The 20,697-nt window shown below is 40.3% G+C and overlaps 2 protein-coding genes across 6 annotated transcripts in view; both read left to right on the forward strand.

Moving 5' to 3' along the window:
• Positions 1-1,394: 1,394 nt before the first annotated feature.
• Positions 1,395-11,059, forward strand: LOC311250535 (annexin A4-like). 2 transcript variants are annotated; one of them, XM_084342287.1, is made up of 15 exons: positions 1,395-1,483; positions 4,343-4,761; positions 4,856-4,896; positions 5,078-5,218; positions 5,325-5,412; positions 5,510-5,604; positions 6,289-6,402; positions 6,656-6,746; positions 7,205-7,284; positions 7,425-7,481; positions 7,569-7,662; positions 7,835-7,930; positions 8,482-8,540; positions 8,651-8,773; positions 8,865-11,059. In XM_084342287.1, exons 2-15 carry the CDS (start codon positions 4,353-4,355, stop codon positions 8,922-8,924), a joined length of 1,548 nt encoding a protein of 515 aa, XP_084198413.1. In that variant the 5' UTR covers positions 1,395-1,483; positions 4,343-4,352; the 3' UTR covers positions 8,925-11,059. The 2 variants fall into 2 exon arrangements, with proteins under 2 accessions (XP_084198413.1, XP_084198414.1); XM_084342288.1 differs by lacking the exon at positions 1,395-1,483 and adding an exon at positions 1,887-1,905.
• Positions 11,060-15,896: 4,837 nt separating this feature from the next.
• Positions 15,897-20,697, forward strand: part of LOC311250543 (disks large homolog 5-like) — a 35,407-nt gene continuing 30,606 nt past the window's right edge. For all 4 annotated transcript variants that reach the window (XM_084342307.1, XM_084342309.1, XM_084342308.1 and 1 more), the window contains exon 1: positions 15,897-16,644. In XM_084342307.1, the coding sequence (XP_084198433.1) occupies positions 16,344-16,644 (301 nt within the window). In that variant the 5' untranslated portion in view covers positions 15,897-16,343. The remainder of the gene's footprint in view (positions 16,645-20,697) is intronic.

Raw genomic sequence — 20,697 nt, forward strand, 5'->3', positions numbered from 1 at the left:
AACACCCAGGGGTTACTGAGGCTGTCTTCACTTACAATCAGGTTTTTTTTAAATCAAGGTAAACATACAGTATTTGACCAGGAGGCCACCGGCCTGCAGTCTGCAATGCATGTCTTGACCACAAGCACACTGCTGCCATCTAGTGTTTTTTATTGATACTGAAAGATAATTGTCACATTTCAGGAACAGTTGCATATTAGTACATTTCAAATGAGGAGCATAAAGTGTGGCCTGGGGGTTATAGTAAACCCTCATCCTATTTGGACGGACTCTGGCTTACAGTCTGATTACTTTACAATACAAAAAATAAAGGCCCTGCAAACCTTCCATGTGCAAAACAAACACTGCAAGGGTTCCCCCTTAAGGGCCCCAATGATAGATAGTGCCCTCTAGAGGGGCCCAATGTGAAAGAAAACATGATCAAGTGCCCTCTGGGGTTCATGATTAGTCAATTGTCAGGGTAAAAGTAAAGACATTTTAGTTTGGTAAGTGAGAGTCACCAATAGGAATAGTATCTGATAGAAGTATTAGAGTATGTGATATTAAATGAACTTAAGTATCCATGTATTTACGTGTGTGTATATACTGTATACTATGGGTCAGACTGGCTGATTACAGGACACAAAGTTAGCATTTTTCTGATCATTTGAATCAGTGTTTTTTTGTTTTGTTTTTATCCAACTGCAGATGTAATGAATTCATTTGAAAAAGAGCTACTTTGACTCTGATGTAGCATATGCATGGTGTAACATGTTTCTTCTGGACGTGTCCTTGTTGGTGAATTTTCTCTGTCAATGTCAGGGTGAAGACGAAGATGTTTTTATTGAATTTACTGCTGTTGTTAACATCTTCTTTTTATCATAGATCCCTTAATATCCACTGAACTCCTTGGTGTATTTTATTTGACTCTTATCTTATTTATTACTCATCTGTTTTAGTGTCCACACGTTACTGTATGTTTGAGTATGTGCGCAAGGCAAGCTGTTAATAAAGTTGTCTGAATCTGAATCACTCTGCAAAGTAACTAGTAACTAAAGTTATCAAACAAATGTAGAGGGGTAAAAAGTACTCGATGGGAAGCATAAAGTAGCATAACATGTAAATACTCATGTAGGTAAAGTACCAGTACCTCAAAACTGTATTTTAGTGTAGTACTTGTGTAGGCTTTATGTACTTAGTTACTTTCCGTCACTACATATTGGTTGCATCAGGACGTTCTGCTCACTGGTGCCCTAGAGATAAATCTAATCACTTGTAAATCTAATGACTAACAGACAGATATGTCAGTGGCCCATGTGATGTAAATCACACACCACAGCCCGCTGAGTCAACACCAGCCTCCCTCCATAATACACGAGCAAAGGTTGTGACTGACTGCAGGACGGAAACAATGTTGAGGACCCACCCACCTCCGGGCTGCTGAATCCTCCCCGCTAGTACTCCCTGCTCGTCTCTTCCTGGATCGGAAACCCGTATCACACAAGTAAGTACGCTAAATCTTTCTGTTTTTGGACTGCGAAATGTTCGTCCTACCTTGCACTGCTTTACAGCTGGCATCGAAGTTCAACAAAGTGCCCTGATGGGATCTGCTTTAGCTTTCGTCCCCGCAGGAGGAATGTCATTAGGAAATTAGCCTCGCCCAATTAAACGGACACAACCGCTGCCGAGCTGTTAACGGGGACGTTGCTCAACTTTGGTGTTTAAAAAAAAACAAAAATCTGAAAATGGCTTCCTGATACTTTAAACAATACCTGCCTTACGTGTTAAATAGTCTGTAACGGTAGCTTAGGTGTTGTGGATGCTAGCTAAATGCTAATCAGTATGAAACTTCCTCCGAGAGGATTATGCAACGTTAACGAACCGTTGAGTCGGCTCAAGCTCTCGGACATCAAAGATGAAGATGGGGTGACGTTAAATATTAGCAAGGCTTCGTAGCATATGAAGTTTAGAGTCGAAATTTTACCGTAGACAGAAGATTTGCCACTGTAAAACCTTATCTTAGCTAACTAGTTGGCGAGTTGATAAAATCGCAGGCCTGTGATGCTTAGTGAAATTCTGTGTTTTGCTGCTTTCAAGTGCACTATGTAAAAGTAAGCTCCAGGTGTGAATGTGTACACACTCGCGTTTTTAACGCGTAAACATTAAGTCTAATATAATATAACAACAACAACAACAACAGCTGTCTGTTGGTGATTACTGGTTTGCTTATAATTAAGAAGTCTGTGACGTACATTATTAATGTACGCGCATTTGAATTGTTCTTATTTAAGATTTTTTTTAAAAAGTATAAATCCAAACGCAACGAACAAAACTACGAGATGGCTAAATGCCATTGACCGCTGGGATGATTATGTGTAATAAAGAAGCGTCTTGAACCTTCCCCCTCATATTTATTGCATACTTGGGTTGTAAATCTCTGATGTGATGGAGGGTCTTTATATTTTCGATTACACTTTAAAGCCTCATCAGTGCCTACAAGGGTCCAAAGGAGAGGGCTGGAAACTAACAGGGGAGTGTCAACAATCAGACGTCCTTCATGAGGTCACTTCTACACACACTGTGTATATGTGTGCCTATGAAATCAGGATACACTTAAATGTAGTGTTTTACAAAACTCAGTTGCATCTGAATAATGTTTTTGCAGCTGAATTGTTTTTGTGTGCCTGTAAATAAGTTGTACATGGAGTCAAAGAGTGGACTGGTTGTAACATTCAGGTGGCTTTACACAGTAAGGAAAAACTTACCTTACAGAGCCTGATGGCCTCACTGTGTTGTCCAAAAAACCTTGATTCCTCACAGTAACTGGTTTCTTGTGTGCATGTAAACAAAGTGAATTTACAGCCTGCCATAACAGCACACAAACCTGCAGCTGTAATTAGTATTTTGCTTCGTTATGGGTCGACACGGTGGCACCTGAACAGTTCCAACAAAAATGAGTTTCATGAAATGGGGATTTAATGTGTGACCAAAAAGGCCATCACTAGTTTTGCATTATTCAGTGTTTGCTCTGGTGGTTTTCGAAGTAAAGGGGAAGGGAAACTTGACACGGTAACACTGTCAAAAACAATGAGCAGTTCTCATCATATGTCATGCATTAAGGATCAAGATGGAAGTGGTGAGTTTCTGTCCTCATAATGGAGATGTGGTCAAACACTGTGTAGTGTGGTCGGCAGAAAAACCCATGTCACGTCCTTGTCTGAAGTTGTAGCTTATTCATTAACTTATAGAAGATGTGAGTGAAGGATAGAGCGTTTTAGGGCGGCACTAAATGGGTGCAGCCAGGGTGAGGGGTTGGATATCAGTTTGTGCTATTTTAAGAGCACTGTTTGAAAATTCCATACTAATAAGAGATTAAACCTCCACCCCAATACCTCCTGGGCCATTGAATGTCCTATCAGTGGAGCAGGGAGATTTTACACCCTGTTCAGACCCTTCTTTCAACATCCGTCCTGAGCTATATGTAAAGGTGTGAATGCCCTCAGGATGCATTTGACATTCGATCACTCAGACCACATTCAGAGCTGTTTGCGCTCTCTAAACCACCCAGCGTTAGCAACACGTGTTTACGAACAAACTGTCTGTTTCAACTGATCCGACCAGAACTATAGTTGTTGAGTGAGGAGAAACTGAATAAATTTTTTTTGAAACGGCTATAGTAAATTGTAAATCATTCATTGCCTTCTTGTGAATTGGGCATTAAATGCTCTACATAATGTTGTTGCTGAAATGACACTTTGTGTAAAGTGTCATTTCAGCAACTGCTACCCACTGTCTAAAGTGCATCTTACCTGCCAACATTTAGCAGTGGTTTCAGCACATTGCATCAACTGGCTTCTTTATTTACACTTCATTGATGAAAAAGACAACATTTTATTGATGGTAAACAAGTCAAATTTCAAAAAGTACAGTAAACGGTAACCAATATAGGCTTCTATTTCGCACGTGGAAAAAGTCACCAGACTCCATCTAAAAATCGCTCAATTTTTAGAGTTGTTACTGTAGGAGAAGCTTTATGAAGTTTGTGAAACACTGTCTACAACACTTTCTTAAACATTTAGGCCTTCTTGTTAATTCGGCAAATGTTATGCCTGAAGATATTTCTTTCTTTGCTTAAAAAACATCATATCCGTTTATTCCATTGATGTACGTGTTTATTTGCGTATAGAGTGAGGATGTGAGATCTGATCAGAAGTGGTCTCTCAAGATGCATATTGATACCAATTGATGGATGATTTTAAACACAATTAAGCTGACATTTCTGGAAAAGGTCCTGCAGGTGAAAAAGAACCATGCTGGCCCTCATACATCACAGTAACCACCTACACCTTCGTGTCACCTCCAGGTTCTAAAAAATGAGCTACCCAGGATACCCTCCTCAGTCCGGGGGATACCCACCACAGGCTGGTGGCGGCTACCCTCCAGCGCAAGGCGGCTACCCTCCAGCGCAAGGCGGATATCCTCCAGCGCAAGGCGGATATCCTCCAGCACAAGGCGGCTACCCTCCAGCGCAGGGTGGCTACCCGCCAGCAGCAGGCAGCTACCCTCCAGCAGCAGGGGGCTACCCCCCACAGGGAGGCGGATACCCAAACCAGGCCGGTGGTGGTTACCCTCCCGCAGCGGGCGGTTATCCCCCAGCAGCAGGAGGCTTCCCTCCCCAGGCTGGTGGTTACCCTGCCCAAGCTGGAGGCTTCCCTCCTCAAGCAGGAGGATACCAGCAGCCGCAGCCCGGAGCAGGAGGTTATCCCTCCATGCCTCCAGCAGGTGAGTCATGAGGATTTGCATCCAAAAGATATTTATAGTGTTTGTTCTTAAAATGAATTGCGTTTTGAATGTTATGTCAATATTTTCTTTGCAGGCGGTGGAGGCTGGGGTGCAGCACCAAGTGGCTATGGAGCGGTTCGTAAATTCTTTCCTCATTCCTCACCGCTGCCACCACTGATAACATATGGACCGACTTAAGCTAAATCTCTTGTTTGCTTAAATCACCTTATCTTCACCAGTCCGTCTTGAACCTTATTAGCTCTATATGAAGTTTGTCGCCGTGGACTTGGCACTTACAGCTGTCTTCTGTTTGCAGCCAGGAGGAGCTCAGCAGGGATACCCAGGGGGTCCTGCACCAGGCCAGCCCATGCCAAGTTACCCAGGAGCCCCCGCAAACCCACAAATGCCTGCATATGGAAGTGGAGCTCCATCCAACCCTCAGGCACCTGCCATTCATGTAAGATGCATTTGTCTTCATCCTATGACATACCACCACAAACACCTTTATAACTGCTGTATTTCATCTTCTGATGTTTTTATTTCTTATGTTTTTTATTTCATAGAAAGGGTACCGGGGTTCTTTGAAAGACTTTCCAGGGGCTGATCCACTGAGGGACGTCGAAGTGCTTCGGAAAGCTATGAAGGGTTTTGGTCAGTAACTGGTGTTTATATGAAAATGCCAAACTTGATGAGCAATGTATTCGCACATTCCCCCTTTTTTTCAACAACTTTCCCAACTTTTCAACAGGCACTGACGAGAACGCCATTATCGAACTTCTGGGAAGTCGTACCAACAAGCAGAGGGTTCCAATGGTTGCTGCCTATAAAACTACTTATGGGAAGGTACATTTTCTAATATTTTGTTACAAATACTTTCCAGTCGGATGTCATTTGTTGCTTCTCAGTGGCTACGTTTACATGCACAAAATATCCCAGTTTTTGCCCTTATTTAGAAAAAAAGAAGATATACCTACTAAGGTGTTTACATGCCCAATGACTAGAAACATACTACTAAAATTACATCAGCATATTCATGCCCTAACATGTCGTTTATCAAGACAGCTGGAGAGGCTTATTTTGTCCGTAGGAATACAGCCTCCCTCTTTCATTCCTACAGCCTTCTGAGCAGAAATGTGGGCTTCTCTTTTGGGCATGCGTCTCTACCCCAGCCTTGCAAGCTGTTAGCTAGTTATTTTGTCTAAAACGCATCTATGACAACTGACAGAGCTGACAGTAAACAGGCAAGAGGCTGTGAGCCACAAACTACGGTATAAACCCCAGTTGAGATTCATAATACAATTGTGTTGTATACATGTCCAAAGAATGCGCCTAAAACCTGAAAAAGTATCAACTTATCCCACATGTCTTAATTAGAAACTGCTACAGGCCTAATTCTGAATAAGAGTGGAAAACAAGTGTGCATGTAATTATAGTCACTGACTCCATATGGTACCTATATTTAGGCCGACTTTGCTCTCATGGGTTTTGTTTGTCTTTGTTTTGTTTTTTTCTGTTTTTTTCCTTCAGGATTTACTCCGTGATCTGAAGTCTGAGCTCACTGGAAACTTTGAGAAGCTGGTTCTTGCCATGATGATGACCCCTGCACAGTTTGACGCAGCCGAGCTCAGAGAAGCTATAAAGGTTGGAAGCTCGAGTTGTTGTCTCAGCAGATCCTTCAATTTTGGTCATCTTGTCCAAACCACATTGTGTGACTCATCATGTAGTTGGAAAATAAGAACAAAAATAATCCTCTAAGTGCAAGTGAAGGCTAGACGAGTTGAGACTAGAGTCATGGCTGATGACCAATGAACGTTCTCCACTTTTACTTTATGAAGCAGGTGTGTCTTTAAATGTTTCTCTAAGGCTTTTCTATGCTTCTTTTTTTTTTCCTCAGGGCGCAGGAACTGATGAAGCCTGTCTGATTGAGATTCTGTCGTCCCGCTCCAATGCAGACATTCGTGAAATCACCAGAATCTACAAAGCTGGTGAGTTCTGAGCACGACGTTGTCTACATTTTTGTAAAAAGGATGAAGCCATGTTATTGTCTGTTTTCCAACATTAAATTTGTTTTATAGAAACGGCAACAAAACAATCGCTGGAAATGTGTTGAGCTATATAAAGGATATAAAGGGTATAGGGTATAAAGGAATTCTGTAAGCTTCTTTATTTTTCACTATTGCAATTCTACTGTCTTACAAAGCTTTACGAACCCTGATAGACAGACAGCCCATCCCACATGTGATGATCATTATTCAAAATCCAAACTAGTCTTGTGTTTGTTGTTAGAAGGTTGGGACATGTTGTGTTTTTGATGAAAGGTAGTGTGACTACCCTGTGTTCGAACTTTGATGATGGATTATGAAAAAGTGGTGACATAGCAAGATGCAAATGTTATGCAAATGAATGTATTTACCTAAAAAGCAACGCCCTCCCTTCTTTCCAGAGTACGGGAAGAGCCTGGAGGACGCCATCAGCAGCGACACCTCCGGTCACTTCCGCAGACTCCTGGTCTCTCTCTGCCAGGTAGCTGCTGCATATTTTACACTGATTCATAATGAGCTCTCTGTAAACAGACTGAAGTCCGTCATGTGAAGTTGATGTGTTGTCAGTGTAGTCTGCCCACGTAACATATGTTTAATGAGCTTGTGTCCTAATCTATCCAGGGGAATCGTGACGAACGCGAGACTGTTGACATCGCCATGGCCAAACAGGACGCTCAGGTTTGAAATTGCTTATTTGTTGTAACACTGATAAACAAGCATGGATGTGCTCCATTTTGAATTAACGTGTTTCTGTGCGTCCGACAGAAACTGTATGCTGCTGGGGAAAATAAAGTCGGAACTGATGAGTCTCAGTTTAATGCCATCCTGTGTGCTCGCAGCAAGCCTCACCTCCGTGCAGGTGTGTAAAATCCACACTGTTGAACTTCCACAAGAATATCTCCCTCTCTTGAAGTTCAACATAATACTTCTGCCTCTGCTTTCCCTGTGTCGTAACTGCACACGTTGACCCTTTTTTCACCTAGGATTTCAAATATTATGGTTTTCTCACCTGTGTTTCTTTTCTTTATCAGTCTTCCAGGAGTACCAGCAGATGTGTGGGCGAGAGATTGAAAAGAGTATCTGCAGGGAAATGTCTGGAAACTTGGAGTCTGGCATGGTGGCTGTGGGTACGTTCCTGGGGTCTTTTTTTTTCTTTCTTTTTTTTCCAAACCTAGCTTTCCACAAAAACATGCTGAACTTTGAAGTTCATGTTGAGCCATTCGGCAGACGTTTGTTTCGAAAGGGTTTCCTGGAAGGAAAATATCCTGCAGATGCAAACATGCTGCTGTTTGACCTAAATACCTTTTTTAATACCTGATTATTGATCAAAAGCAAATGATGGATTGAAAGACTGATTTTACTTACCTTTACCATGTGTATATATACAGTAAATAAAATGTATTCTTATTTTTCTTTTTATTATTAAGACTTAAAGGAAAAGTTCACCCAAAAATAAAAATTCTGTCTTATCTACTCACCCCCGTGTTGGGTTTCATCCATATATGTGCTCTCTTGAAATGCAGAGAAGATCAGATGAAAAAGTGTAGTTGGTGTTGTACAAAGTAGTTTTTCACAAATTAAAAATGTCAGAAACAAAAGAACAATGACACAGCCTCACGTCAGCCTCAATCAAGCCTCATTCAAGACTAATCCGGTCACATCTTCTCCTTTTTCCCAGTGAAATGCATCAAGGACACCCCTGTCTACTTTGCAGAAAGGCTCCACAAGGCCATGCAGGTACGCCTGTTCTTTATCGTCACATTTTCTTCTTAAGGTTTCCTGCACTTACAGAGGAGAAGATTTCACTGTCGCAGTCACTGAAGTGTCACATTGTGTTGTGTTGACAGGGAGCAGGCACCAAGGACACAACCCTGATCCGTGTCATGGTGTCCCGCTCTGAGGTCGACATGCTGGACGTCAGACAGGCGTATATGAGGACTTACGGAAAGTCACTGTACACTGCCATCTCAGTAAGTCCCACGAAACACTTTTTTTTTTATTTTCCTTTTATAGATGACACATTTGAACTATATATTGATTATTTTGTTGTTGTTTTTTTAGGGTGATACCTCCGGGGATTACAAGAAGCTGCTATTGAAGCTGTGTGGTGGTAGCGACTAAATGGAAAGGAAGGCAACACTTCTTGAGGACACAATGCATGTCCACACTGAAACAATGTTATAGGACCTTATATCACCTCTGATGCATGTAGTTAAAGTTAGTTTTCCTATAACATTAATCAATAATTATTACTTTTGTATTTTTGACATGGTTTGTTTTGCTACTGTATTGTAGTAGATGATTGCCAAATAGTAAATATATATTAATATTAATATTTTTTAAAGGAGCAGTAGATAGCTTTGCCATTTGTGGGTAGAAGGTGGAGTCTTAAGCAAATAGTGAGTGCCTAAAATTTCACACTTATTATAATTAAGAAAATTGTTAAATTATATATAGAAAAAAACTATAGTAACTACAGTATATTATAGAAAAGTATGTCCAACAAACTGGTGAACTTCAAATCTGCTTCAGTTTGTATTGATGATTACAGAAACTGTATTTGTAGGAAAGAAAAATGCAGAACAAGAACGTGTATCTCATTTATCTCATGTATAAAGGACATGTACAAGGAAGAATTATGCAATAAGGGTGTCATGATTTTATTTCAAAATAGATCAACTAGAGCATTCGATTTCAACTATCGAAATCAAAAGCAAGATCAGCGATTCTGTCAGTGTATTAGGTGTGTGTCTGAAGAACACACACGTTGCAAAAATGCAAAGTGAAACTCAGGCTGTTGCTATGAAGTTTCTTCCCTTCTGCCATCTTAAAACTCTTCTTGTTTTTTTGGGATTAACAGTTTGTTCCCAATTGACCTTAGACTACACTCCAGAAAAAAATGGCGGTTATTTCTTCACAAAACAAGACTCGATAGTCCAACAATGGCGTAGCCGTCGGTGCTGGAAAAAACATTTAAAACTGAAACGAATCCTGACACCCTTATTTAACACAACACTTTAAACATACCTTATTAACTGTGTTACTGACATAAATTGTACCTCGCTGCCAATCATTTCAACTAGGGATGCACGGTATGGATTCTTTTTCCAGCCGATACCTTTTTTTGTTCCTAATCTGTAGTTTATGCACACCTGAGGGTAAGAAAGGCTAACATTTAGTAAGCCAAGAGGGATGATTTCATATTTCAGAGCTCTATTAAGTTTTGTTGTTAAACCTGGAATATGTAGTTTTAGACTGCAATCACTTTGTCTCCTCCGAAAGTGTAAAACCACACCACAGCATGCAGCAGTTTGATGTCATGAGAGCGACAACAGCATGCTGCGCTCGTTCTTCTTCTGTGTTTAAATGCGAATGCCACCGCCTACTGTATTGGAGTGTGTAGATGCTTATCAGTGAAAGCGATTTGGCTCTATTCCCAATAATGTATCGGCTCAGACGATATATATCATGCATCCCTAATTTCAACTGTGTAAGTAAATATATACAAAGTTGTGTGAGACTATTGTGCAAGTGTTAGCAAATGAAGTGTAACTGAGTCTCATGCAGAATACATATGAACATTTAATGCTCGTGTAACTCACAATTAAATTCCAGGTAATTTTTGAATGTAAGAAATGAAGCTAAGCTAAAGGCGTCTCCTCTAAACTAACCAGAGTTTAACTCCAGCTTGCAAGTCTATGCAATTTAGCTGTTCACTTTATATCCACTTCAAAAGACTCTTCTTCGTCTTCTTTCGTCTTGAAATGTTTCAAGTTTTTTTAGACAGTGTTGCCTTTTTGCTGAAAGCCAAAGCCTAAAGACAGAAAATATGTGCCTTTTTGTCGGGGCTGCTGTGTAAACTGTTTGAAACTAGCGGATCTTTCACTGTGCTTTACCTTGCAAACAATCATCACATCCGTATGGCTGCAGAAATGTAATTCTCAATAATTCTGTTTACAGTTTGTCCAGTGATCTATTCTGGTGTGTGTGTTTCGCTGCCAGTAGAGGGCTCTTTGTGCACATGAAGTGTCGTATCTCATGTCTGTGTGATTGTTTTGCCTGCTGACTTAGAGTTCTGCTTTGATCTGAATATCCGTTGCACTAACTCTACTTTGCAATCATCCTTGTAACAGGATAATGGCTGAAATTCAATGGATGCATTTTTAGTATTCCAACGTTGTGTCATTTGATAGTTCCAGTCTCTTGAGACTTACAAACAGCCACTTCTCATTTCAATAAAAATGAAAAAAAACACACATTTATATCCGGATTGTCTTTGTGAAATGGGATCATGTGTTTTGCATGAAACATGGACTGTGGTTTTTCTGCACTGAGCTGGAACACAATGAGCAATTTGCATTTCAAAGCCAGTCTCATTCTCAGCACTTTGGTCTGGATTACGACAAGTGAGTCAACCATCCTCAGAGCGTCACGAGCTGCACGTTCTGTTAAAAGGTGCGAGTAATGTGGCTTACGTAAGCGATGTGTCTTTGCAGTTGCGTTGCACTCAAGTGATATGGCGCAGAGAGCTTTTCTCAGGGCTATAAATAGTGTCCATATTGGAGACACGGATGTCCTAAAATCTTCTTTATGTTGTGCTCACTGGCCTCAAAAGTGCAGCCTCAGAGGGGCTGTGACGGGGAGACAAATGACTCCACCGAGCCTCACTTCGTCTACACCTTTCTCACATCACAGTCCACACAAACACTCTTGAAACGAAAAGCTCCCACAAGCCAGACTGAGGACAAAAAAGGATGAATATTTGATGTTTGTATTTGTGGTTTTTCCTCTCTCGAGCTGAGACTGCTTTCCCTGATACCTGCTGAAATATATAGGCCAAATCAGTGGGGGGTTCTCCCATTTGGCTTTTATATTTAAAGACAAAACAGAGCACTTCCCTGATCCGGATTTCTAGAGAAAGTGCTTTAATTATTAACAAGTGGACGTGATAGCAGGATGCTGCGCCCTGTCTGGGAACCATGTAGAGGGATGCACAGTCTTAATGGAGATGTCAGCACATGTGCGTATATGGGAGTCGTGTGAATCAATAGTATCTGTCTGCGTCATCAGTATGAGGGAGATGGGAGCTGTGAAGGTCAGCCTTTGATTGTACTCCCTGGAGCTTTCTCTTGCTCTCTTAAACGACAATCTAAAAGGGTTTTGATTTGAATTTTGAGTGATTTGTTGCAAGAAAATGTGACTCGAGTGTGAAATGGCCACCATGGCTGCCACGTGGTAATTTTTCCAATGGCTCCATATCTTAAAAATGTGCAGGACTGCAAAATGTACAACTGCATCAAGTTTCATGCTTCTAGGAAAAACTGAAAGATTTTTTCACATATCACCTGCAAAGTATAGAGTCCTTTTGTGGCTCCAGAGGAAGCTGCATTTAATCTAATAAATTGCCTCCAGTGATGTCACTCAGTGGCTAAATTGCATTGTGGGTAATGTAGGCACCTGGTTTTGAAAAGCAGTCCTCTGGTCTAACATTGCAATACTATAACACTCATTGTGTTTTTGACAGTTTAAAAACAAATGATCAAATCGATACAGCAGAACCAGAGACATCGCCTTTTTTTATTCTACACTTGGTGCCTACATTACCCACAATGCAACTTAGCTGCTGAGTGACATCACTGGAGGCAATTTAGTAGATTAAATGAAGCTTCCTCTGGAGCCACAAAAGACTCTATACTCCTTTTTTCATATATGCAGGCGTACTCCCCAAGACCTATAAACACACTTTAATATGCAAAATGAGTGGAGTTACCCTTTAAAAGTGGTTGTAACAGAGAATTAAATCCAATAATCATAAAAAGAAATGCCATCTTTCACCTGTTACTTTTGTTTTCTACCGTATTTCTGAAGAAAACTGCGAACACACAGACTACAAATGAAGAGACACCTAAATGAAGCACCAACACTGCGTCTCATTAAAGGTTTGGCTCGCAGACAGATTAAACATAATCTCCTGAAAAATCAAATTCTGCGAATCTATTGAGATTAGTCCACATTTTCACCTTAATTGACACCCCCTGTCTCAGACCTCTAATGTTAATAATCTTACAGACAATCAGTAAAAGTAAGTTTTGACCAAATTGTTGATTTGCAGTGGATTTTCTCCAGCCGTCCAATGAGGAGTGTGCGGTTAAGTGACATTTGGTTGCCAGGGACGTAATCCCGCTTTAAACTTCATGAGTGCATATAAGCAAATTACAAACCCGAGGATTAGATGAACAACACATAATGAGATGTAGCAGCAGATATCACTATCCGGCCTGCAGAGCTGCAGCCTGCACGGCTTGAGGATCACCGACTGATATTTGACAAAATAAGAGAATAATACCCGTCCAACCTGTTCCCTTTTATTTGTGTATGCAGCCTGTGTACCTCCAGCCGAAGAGGCTTTGAAGAAGAGCAGCACAAGAAGACAACATATCGGTCTGTGAAAGGCTGCAGCTTACTGTTTTCACTTCAAAACAACAGCGAGAGTTTGGTGTGAGAGCCTCCAGTGTGATGGTTTTAGGAATTTACATAATTCCCAAACATTCCTAGTAGTGTTCTTGTTTGGCGCCAAATGGATTTTCACTGCAGGAAAAATAAATTAGTTGAGTTGTTACATAACCACCTGCATTGTTAAAGCTGTGCTGGACTTAAGTGGGTGAAATGTATAGGCACACAGTGTACAGTATTAAGCTTTAAAGCCAGGTCCTGTGCACACTAGCTGCCTCCAAATGAGAGCCACAATCCTCATAAAGGCAATACACAGAAGCCCCTTAATAATACAGAGTACTGTCAAGCAATTAGAATAAATGATCCCAAAGCAGATTTTCAGCATCTCCACAGTTCAGCTGTCTGCACAGAGGCTACAGATAAGCACGTAGATAATCCTGCATATATTTTCATTGACTGCATTTAGATCATTTGTTTCTTAAGGATATCGGTCTTATATGTTGCTGCCTCCTTTGAGATCCGGTGGATTATGTGGAGCAGAAGAAAGCTCACAGAGCGGGGCAGATGTGTCAGGGGACAATCCAGACAAGGAACACGCAACTATATGATTTAGAGGTATACGGTCGGCTCTGAAAGGAGATAAAATCATGAAATACAAGCTATTGGATTCAATTTCTAATAAAATAACACCCTATCAGAGGTGCATAATGTATATCGATAACTGGACACACTGAACAGATAAGGCTTTGGGAGGCCCAAATCAATAAATGCATGATTCCTGATGATGTAATATTTACACAACTGCCTACCTATAAAGATGGTTTGCTCCATTGTTCACCAACTGAAAGAAAACACTGTATTTCTGTGTAGTACGTGTATATTTACCCTGATACCATGTGGTGTCAACATGCAATATTATGATAATGACTTTAACTGTAAGATATGAGATAAAGGAGATTAAAAATACAATACAAATCCATTTATGTGACATTTTATCAACTCCAATTTTTTATTCCCTGGCAGCAAAAATAAGGTTCACAGAATTAGACTATAAAATTCAAAGAAATAAAATTCAACTGCTAACCAAAGCATGGAAACTCTTAATTATTAGAAATGTATCATTTTAACTTTTACTTTTGAATTTAGTCACCGTTTCCTGAGAGGTGGTGGTGTGTTTGGGGGGCCTCAGTACATCAGTATTTTGATGTCCCACTTCTGAATACATCCTAGAGGAATATTGGCTAAACAATAGTGGAAGAAGTACTCGGCAGAACATCATTTAAGTAAAAGTAGCAATAGCACAGTGTAAAAATACTCCCTTACATTTAAAAGTCTTGCATTCGAAATGTAACTGAAATGAGAAGTATCAAACTACATTTAAAAGTACAAGTGAAAGTACTCATTATGCAGCCTGCCCCATTTCAGAGCGTAGAGTGACAATACATCATAGTTACATTACATTTTTATTAATAATCTGAACAAGCAAAGTGACTCCTATCAGATAAAAGTAAAGGAGTAGAAATTACTTATTTTCAAGTCTGAAATGTAGTGAAGAAAAAGTATAAAGTACCATAATATAGAAGTACTCAGGTATGTACGTCAATATTGTACTTCAGTCAAAATACTTATTTAAATACTGCTCACAGTGACCATTTTACTGCATTACCAATACTTTTAACCTAACTTTAATATTTCAGGAACCACACAATTTGTCATAATACTTTTTTATGACATTACAACGTCCTCAAAGTATACTCGTTAACTGTAATTTGTTATAATATTTTCTTAATGCAACTTTAAGTAAAAGTAGCAAAAGCACTGTGTAAAAGTACTCATACTACTAAGCAAAGTAACGTATCAGATAAAAGTAATGGAGTAGAAATTATAATTTTCAGTCTGAAATGTAGTGGAGTTTAAGTATTAAGTAGCATAATATGGAAATACTCAAGTATGTATGTCAATATTGTACATCTGTAGTAATGTACTTAGTTACTTTCCACAGTGGCCATTTTACTGCATAACCAATACTTTTAGCCTACTTTTGATATTTTAGGAACCACACGATTTGTCATAATACTTTTTGTGTGACAATACAACATCCTAAAAGTATATTCGTTAACTGTAATATGTTTTAATATTTTTTTAATGCGACTTTAAGTAAAAATAGCAAAAGCACGGTGTAAAAGTACTCATACCACTAAGCAAAGTGACTCGTATCAGATAAAAGTAATGGAGTAGAAATTACAAATTTTCAGTCTGAAATGTAGTGGAGTAGAAGTATAAAGTTGCATAATATGGAAATACTCAAGTATGTATGTCAATATTGTACTTCAGTTGAAATACTTGAGTAAATGTACTTAGTTACTTTCCACAGTGGCCATTTTACTGCATAACCAATACTTTTAGCCAACTTTGATATGTTAGGTACCACACATTGTGTAATAATACTTTTTTTTGTGACACTGCAACATCCTAAAAGTATATTCGTTACCTGTAATATATTGCAATAGTGTCTCGATGGGACTTTACAGTGTGGAGGAGCCAGGTGCGTCCACAGCCGAAGCCCCGCCCACCTTTACCTTAAATGTCCATTGCACGGAAATATGATTGGCACAGAGCTACAGCTGCTCTGAACGGTGAGCCATGGCGGAGTTAGTCGTCTGACAGAGAGGAGGGAGCTCTTCAAGAGTTTCTTTTTTTTTTTTTTTACACTTCGCAAACATGTCGAAACAACTTGTTTTGAGGACGTTAACGTCTCCGTGGCGTCAACACAGCGGAGCTTAAAGAGGCACACACGTCTTTTTTTTCTCTCTCTCTCTCTCTCTCTCGGTCGGGGAGGACGAAGCGGCGGTTGGGAAAATGTGTTGTCATCTTCGCGCAGTCAACAGCCTTGGGCAACAAATATGGCTACTTCTTGTGTATCCTTCAGTTCGGGTTGAAAACCGTCCCGACCGGGCCGAGCAGGGTAGTCTCGAGGAGTCGCTACCGCAGTAAAGTAGAAGTCGACCCGGACGGAAAGATTAAGAAAAAAAAGCTGGAGGGGTTTGTTTTTTTTATGTGTGTCCCCGTTTAACCGCCGCCGACGAGATGGAGCCCAAACATAAAGAGTTGTTGGAGAAATGTTACCAGAACTTGGTGGAGTCGATAACAGATGCGGACCGAGTGGTGGATGTGTTGGCTCACTGCGGGACCCTCAGCCAGTCTGAACGCTACGAGCTGGGACACAACTGCTCCTCCAACTCGGAAAAAGTGGACCTGCTCCTGAAGATACTCACAAGTAAGGACAGAGACCATTTCGCCGAGTTTTGCTCGGCTCTGGAGAAGACGCACCCTCACCTGCACTCGGTGCTGCTGAATGGTATCGGACCAGTGGACCACAACACAACTGGTGAGAAGCTTTGATAATTAACTATAACTATAAGTAAGCTGCAGAGTACTTGTGCATAAGAGTTAGATCAGTATGTGTAGGTCCAAATGTGATGTATCTTTTAGAGGACTTTGTTTTTGGTTCTGATCCAGCCCGTCTTCGATCCTGATGTAACATTAGAGGTATTGACCATATGACAACTTTGATGAAGGGCATGCCTTTTCCTTTGGGCAACAATAAAGAGGGAGGCAGAGAGAGAGAGGCTGTACAATCATGTGACCTGATGCTTATTTACACTCACACTACTGTGCTTGTTTCCTTTGCCATGTCACTAAAAGCACAGGCTGCCAGCCCCTGTGTGAAAGCATTTAATGGACCTAAAAAAGACTCACAAACAATCAATGTAGTGACAGCAGGGGGGCAGCCTGTGCGTGAATCAATAACCCACACTGTCAAAGTCAAATGAATGAGTGGAGGAATTAAATGGGTGTTAATGCACACAGTAGTTGAAGGATGTGTCTTGGTACAAAAACAACTCCCCAACAAATAATTGTTTTTATTATCAATGAGTCTGTACATGACTTGATTTATTGTGTTGAGTCACTGTTTGTGTCAGGAAGAGGCCTTCACAAATCACATAGAGACCGAGATGATGTCTTTAAAGTGCTTTCTGGCCGGGCAGTTTATCAATATTTTATTGTTATTGTGATTTGAGCCGAGATATGGTCTTAAAATTTGGGATATCATTATCTAGTGATGTGGCATAAGTGTTGTTTTAGTTATTATAGCCACATTATCGATGATTATTATTTATTATTGTGCTAATTTTTTGTGAAAGTACCAATAGTCTTCCTTACAATATTGGTTATGACATATTTAGCATTTATAAAGTGCTTTTGAGGATAAAATATCAAGATTTATACCTTTTTATAGGCCATATTGGTCATTACTAAGCTGATTATTTTTGTATTATTGAGAAGTCTACTGGTCATTTTCTTGATATAATAGTGAAAATTTGTGTTGAAATGTCACTGTGTTGGTGCATTAAATGATTTGGACGGAGCCCTGCAGTGTGAGAGCGAGGGTTGTCACGAAACTGGAGTTTCTAACCTCGATAAAATACCTTGAAAGACATCGTTATTCGATACCGCTAGGAAAAACTGACACAACATTGAAGGCATAAAATTATAAGATGAATACAACAAGGCTTGTGTACTGTGAGTTAAGCACAAACTAAGTTAATTTACTTCTGAGGATGGTGAGATTATGTGTGCACTAAAGAGGTGCACGTGTTAACTTGCTTTCGGAGAGGAGAGCGAAAAAAAAACAGAGCTTCATCCAGTATCAATACTGGATGATATTTCCTTGTTTTTGACAATAAAAGTGTTTCAATAGTGAAAAAATTACCACTTTCAGGCCAGAGTGACCTTTTCAAATTGCTTCTTTTGTCCGGTCAACAGCTCAAAACCAAATGATGCTCAGTTTACCATCAAATCAGGCACACAAATGCAGCAAATGCGAAGCTGGATGCAGGAGTTTTTGACTTCTTTGACAGGTCGAATGTCTTGTTTTGTCCGAACAGCAAACCAAAAAACGGTTCACAACAAAACAGAGACAGGCATCAAATCCTCACATGTGAGTTTTTCTAGTAAAATAGATTCAGAATAACGTTTTTCATGATTAAAAATGTAAGGAAATGTACACAGAGGTCAACAGGTGCATTAAATTCTGTATATGTTCTGTAGAGTTTACAGTATTTTACGTACTATCACTTTGTTTCAAGTGGTTAAGTATAAATAAAAAAGCTTTATTACACATTGACATTAGATTTAATGTGCTAACATGCCACAAATTTTACATGATGCAGTGCTAAGATGGCACATTAATCAACCTCCTGTTTACATCTCATAGGATGTATTTCCTCTGCAGTTCATTCAGTGTGATGTGAGTTCATCTGTCCTGTTTTTCACCCCAAAATACACCATCTATTCCTCGAAATGTGTTTTTCTCCCTCACAGCTAAGTCCTAAAGACTGTTTTTATGATGCTAATAAATGTGTCATCAAATTCAGCGTAAGCCAAACCGGTGATGATTTATGTCCCCAAATTTGTCACTTTAAGCACTAAATCCTTCATTCATATGTAGCGTATGTATATTCAGCAGCAGCAGCAGCAGCCAGCATTGGCACACGGTCCTTGCTCAGCACCTCTGCTGCACCTTTGCATTTCAAAAGCGACATTTGCATCGCCGGTTACTTTGTTCGCTCTCAGCTATCGTGTCATACTCAGTGAGCTGAATGGTGAGGTGTTAATTATGCATTTATTCTGCCCTCATTATTTATAAAGAGAACTGAAGCTACAGAGTGAGTCTGTTTTTCTAAGCTTTTTCATTTTTGCGCCACATTTCCCAAATCGTGCACCGTGTCTAAAAAGTGAGCACTGATAGGCTTCCTGCCTGCTGGAGAGGATTGTACACGAGCGTGTTCTGGGCTGGTCGGGTGTAGTCTGCAGCAGCTCCCTGTTGGTAGTCACACAGGACGTAAATGGGCTGAGCTGCTTTTTTGCTACTGGGCGGACAGGTTCCTCCACTGCGAAGCCGCAAGAAGGGCCTTTCCCCAGCAAAACAGAAGCCTGTTACAGCGCTTGGTTTTGTAAAATATGCAGCAGCCTGATGGAGCTACTCCCCAGTCACCAAGAGTCCCAGAGGTTTGAGAGCTGGCTCATGTTTGAAATCAAAACAAGGTTAACGAGTGAGAGCTTCGTTAGTTAACCCCAGCTGGCTAGTCAACAAACAGAGATGCTAAAAGTAGCTGATGGAAATGATCACTGAGCTGCAAGCATTTCACTGTGATGTGAATATGATGCATGCCTATACAGTACATATCCCAGAAGGCTTGTTTGTTTTTTATGTTTTTTATATGACCATAGCTTCAAGGCTCGAAAGTAAACGCCTTTTTGTTTACAGGGTGTACTTACCTTTTCTGGCAGAACAATAACATGACGCCAGCAAATCAAAAGGGTGTGTATTGTTGCTGACGTGCTCACTTGGCTGTGTAGCTGCAAATTAATACTGGATGATAGGTAGCAGGATATGTTGTCTTTATAGTTTCCTCCCGTCTTGATCTTCTCCCTATTAACGAGCAAAGAAGTATGCACCCTTTTTTTTGGCAGTGGATCTTAGCTTTTACCACAGATGCTAGTTAGCATTTTACTCCAGAATCAAAACAAACTTGTAGCTGTTTGATTCCCACGATTGAGTCTCATCAGTCTTATGTCGCGGACGGTGGCTTTCAAAGGGTATTTCTCCATACAATAAAAAGAGTCTGCAGCAATGCTAGCGATTCTGTGAGGCTGTAGAAATCAGAGCTATTTGATAAACCAAAGTTATGGACACATATTGGCTGGCCCTTTGTTTATGCTAGCAGACTAAAGTCACATCCTTTGGCCTGCCGTGGCAAATCTTAAACAAATCGTCTACTGGCTTGTATAGGCAACCGAGAAAATAGTTAATAATGCATGTCAGTTTCTTCCAGTTTATACGTAAAGCCCCTTTAATGTCTGCACCAAATTGCATGGACATTTTTGTCGAGACATTTCGCTCTTAATCACAAATGTCAACGTGCTGGAGGCGCTAGTTTAATTCTCTGGACACCAGGAATGTCAAATTTCATGGCAGTCCATTAGAGGTCGACCAATTTATTGGTCTGGCCGATTAATCAGCACGGATACAACGTTTTCATCAGCTGAACTTGGCTCCAATAGTGGCCGAGTAGCGGTCCACCAGTCATGTGGGGACATAATCACCAATTTTTACGTTGTATTTAGATATTTATTACTTTGACTTAGATGATCAATTCAACAGATAAAAAATGATTTTCACACATCAAAGTCTATTTACAGGTCCTGTGTATGTGAAAAGATATCTGTGGCTCTAGAGGGATCTACCTGATAAATTGCCATTAAATGCTCAGCTACAGCAGGAAAAGCACAGGTGGTAGCAATAAGTTTAATGATGGCTGTAAATTGAGCATGCCGGCCAATTGTCTCCCGTCTCATTGGGACCCTTGAATGGAAA

The sequence above is a fragment of the Pagrus pagrus genome (assembly GCF_965226575.1).
Source record: "Pagrus pagrus genome assembly, chromosome: 21".
Lineage (NCBI taxonomy): Eukaryota > Metazoa > Chordata > Actinopteri > Spariformes > Sparidae > Pagrus > Pagrus pagrus.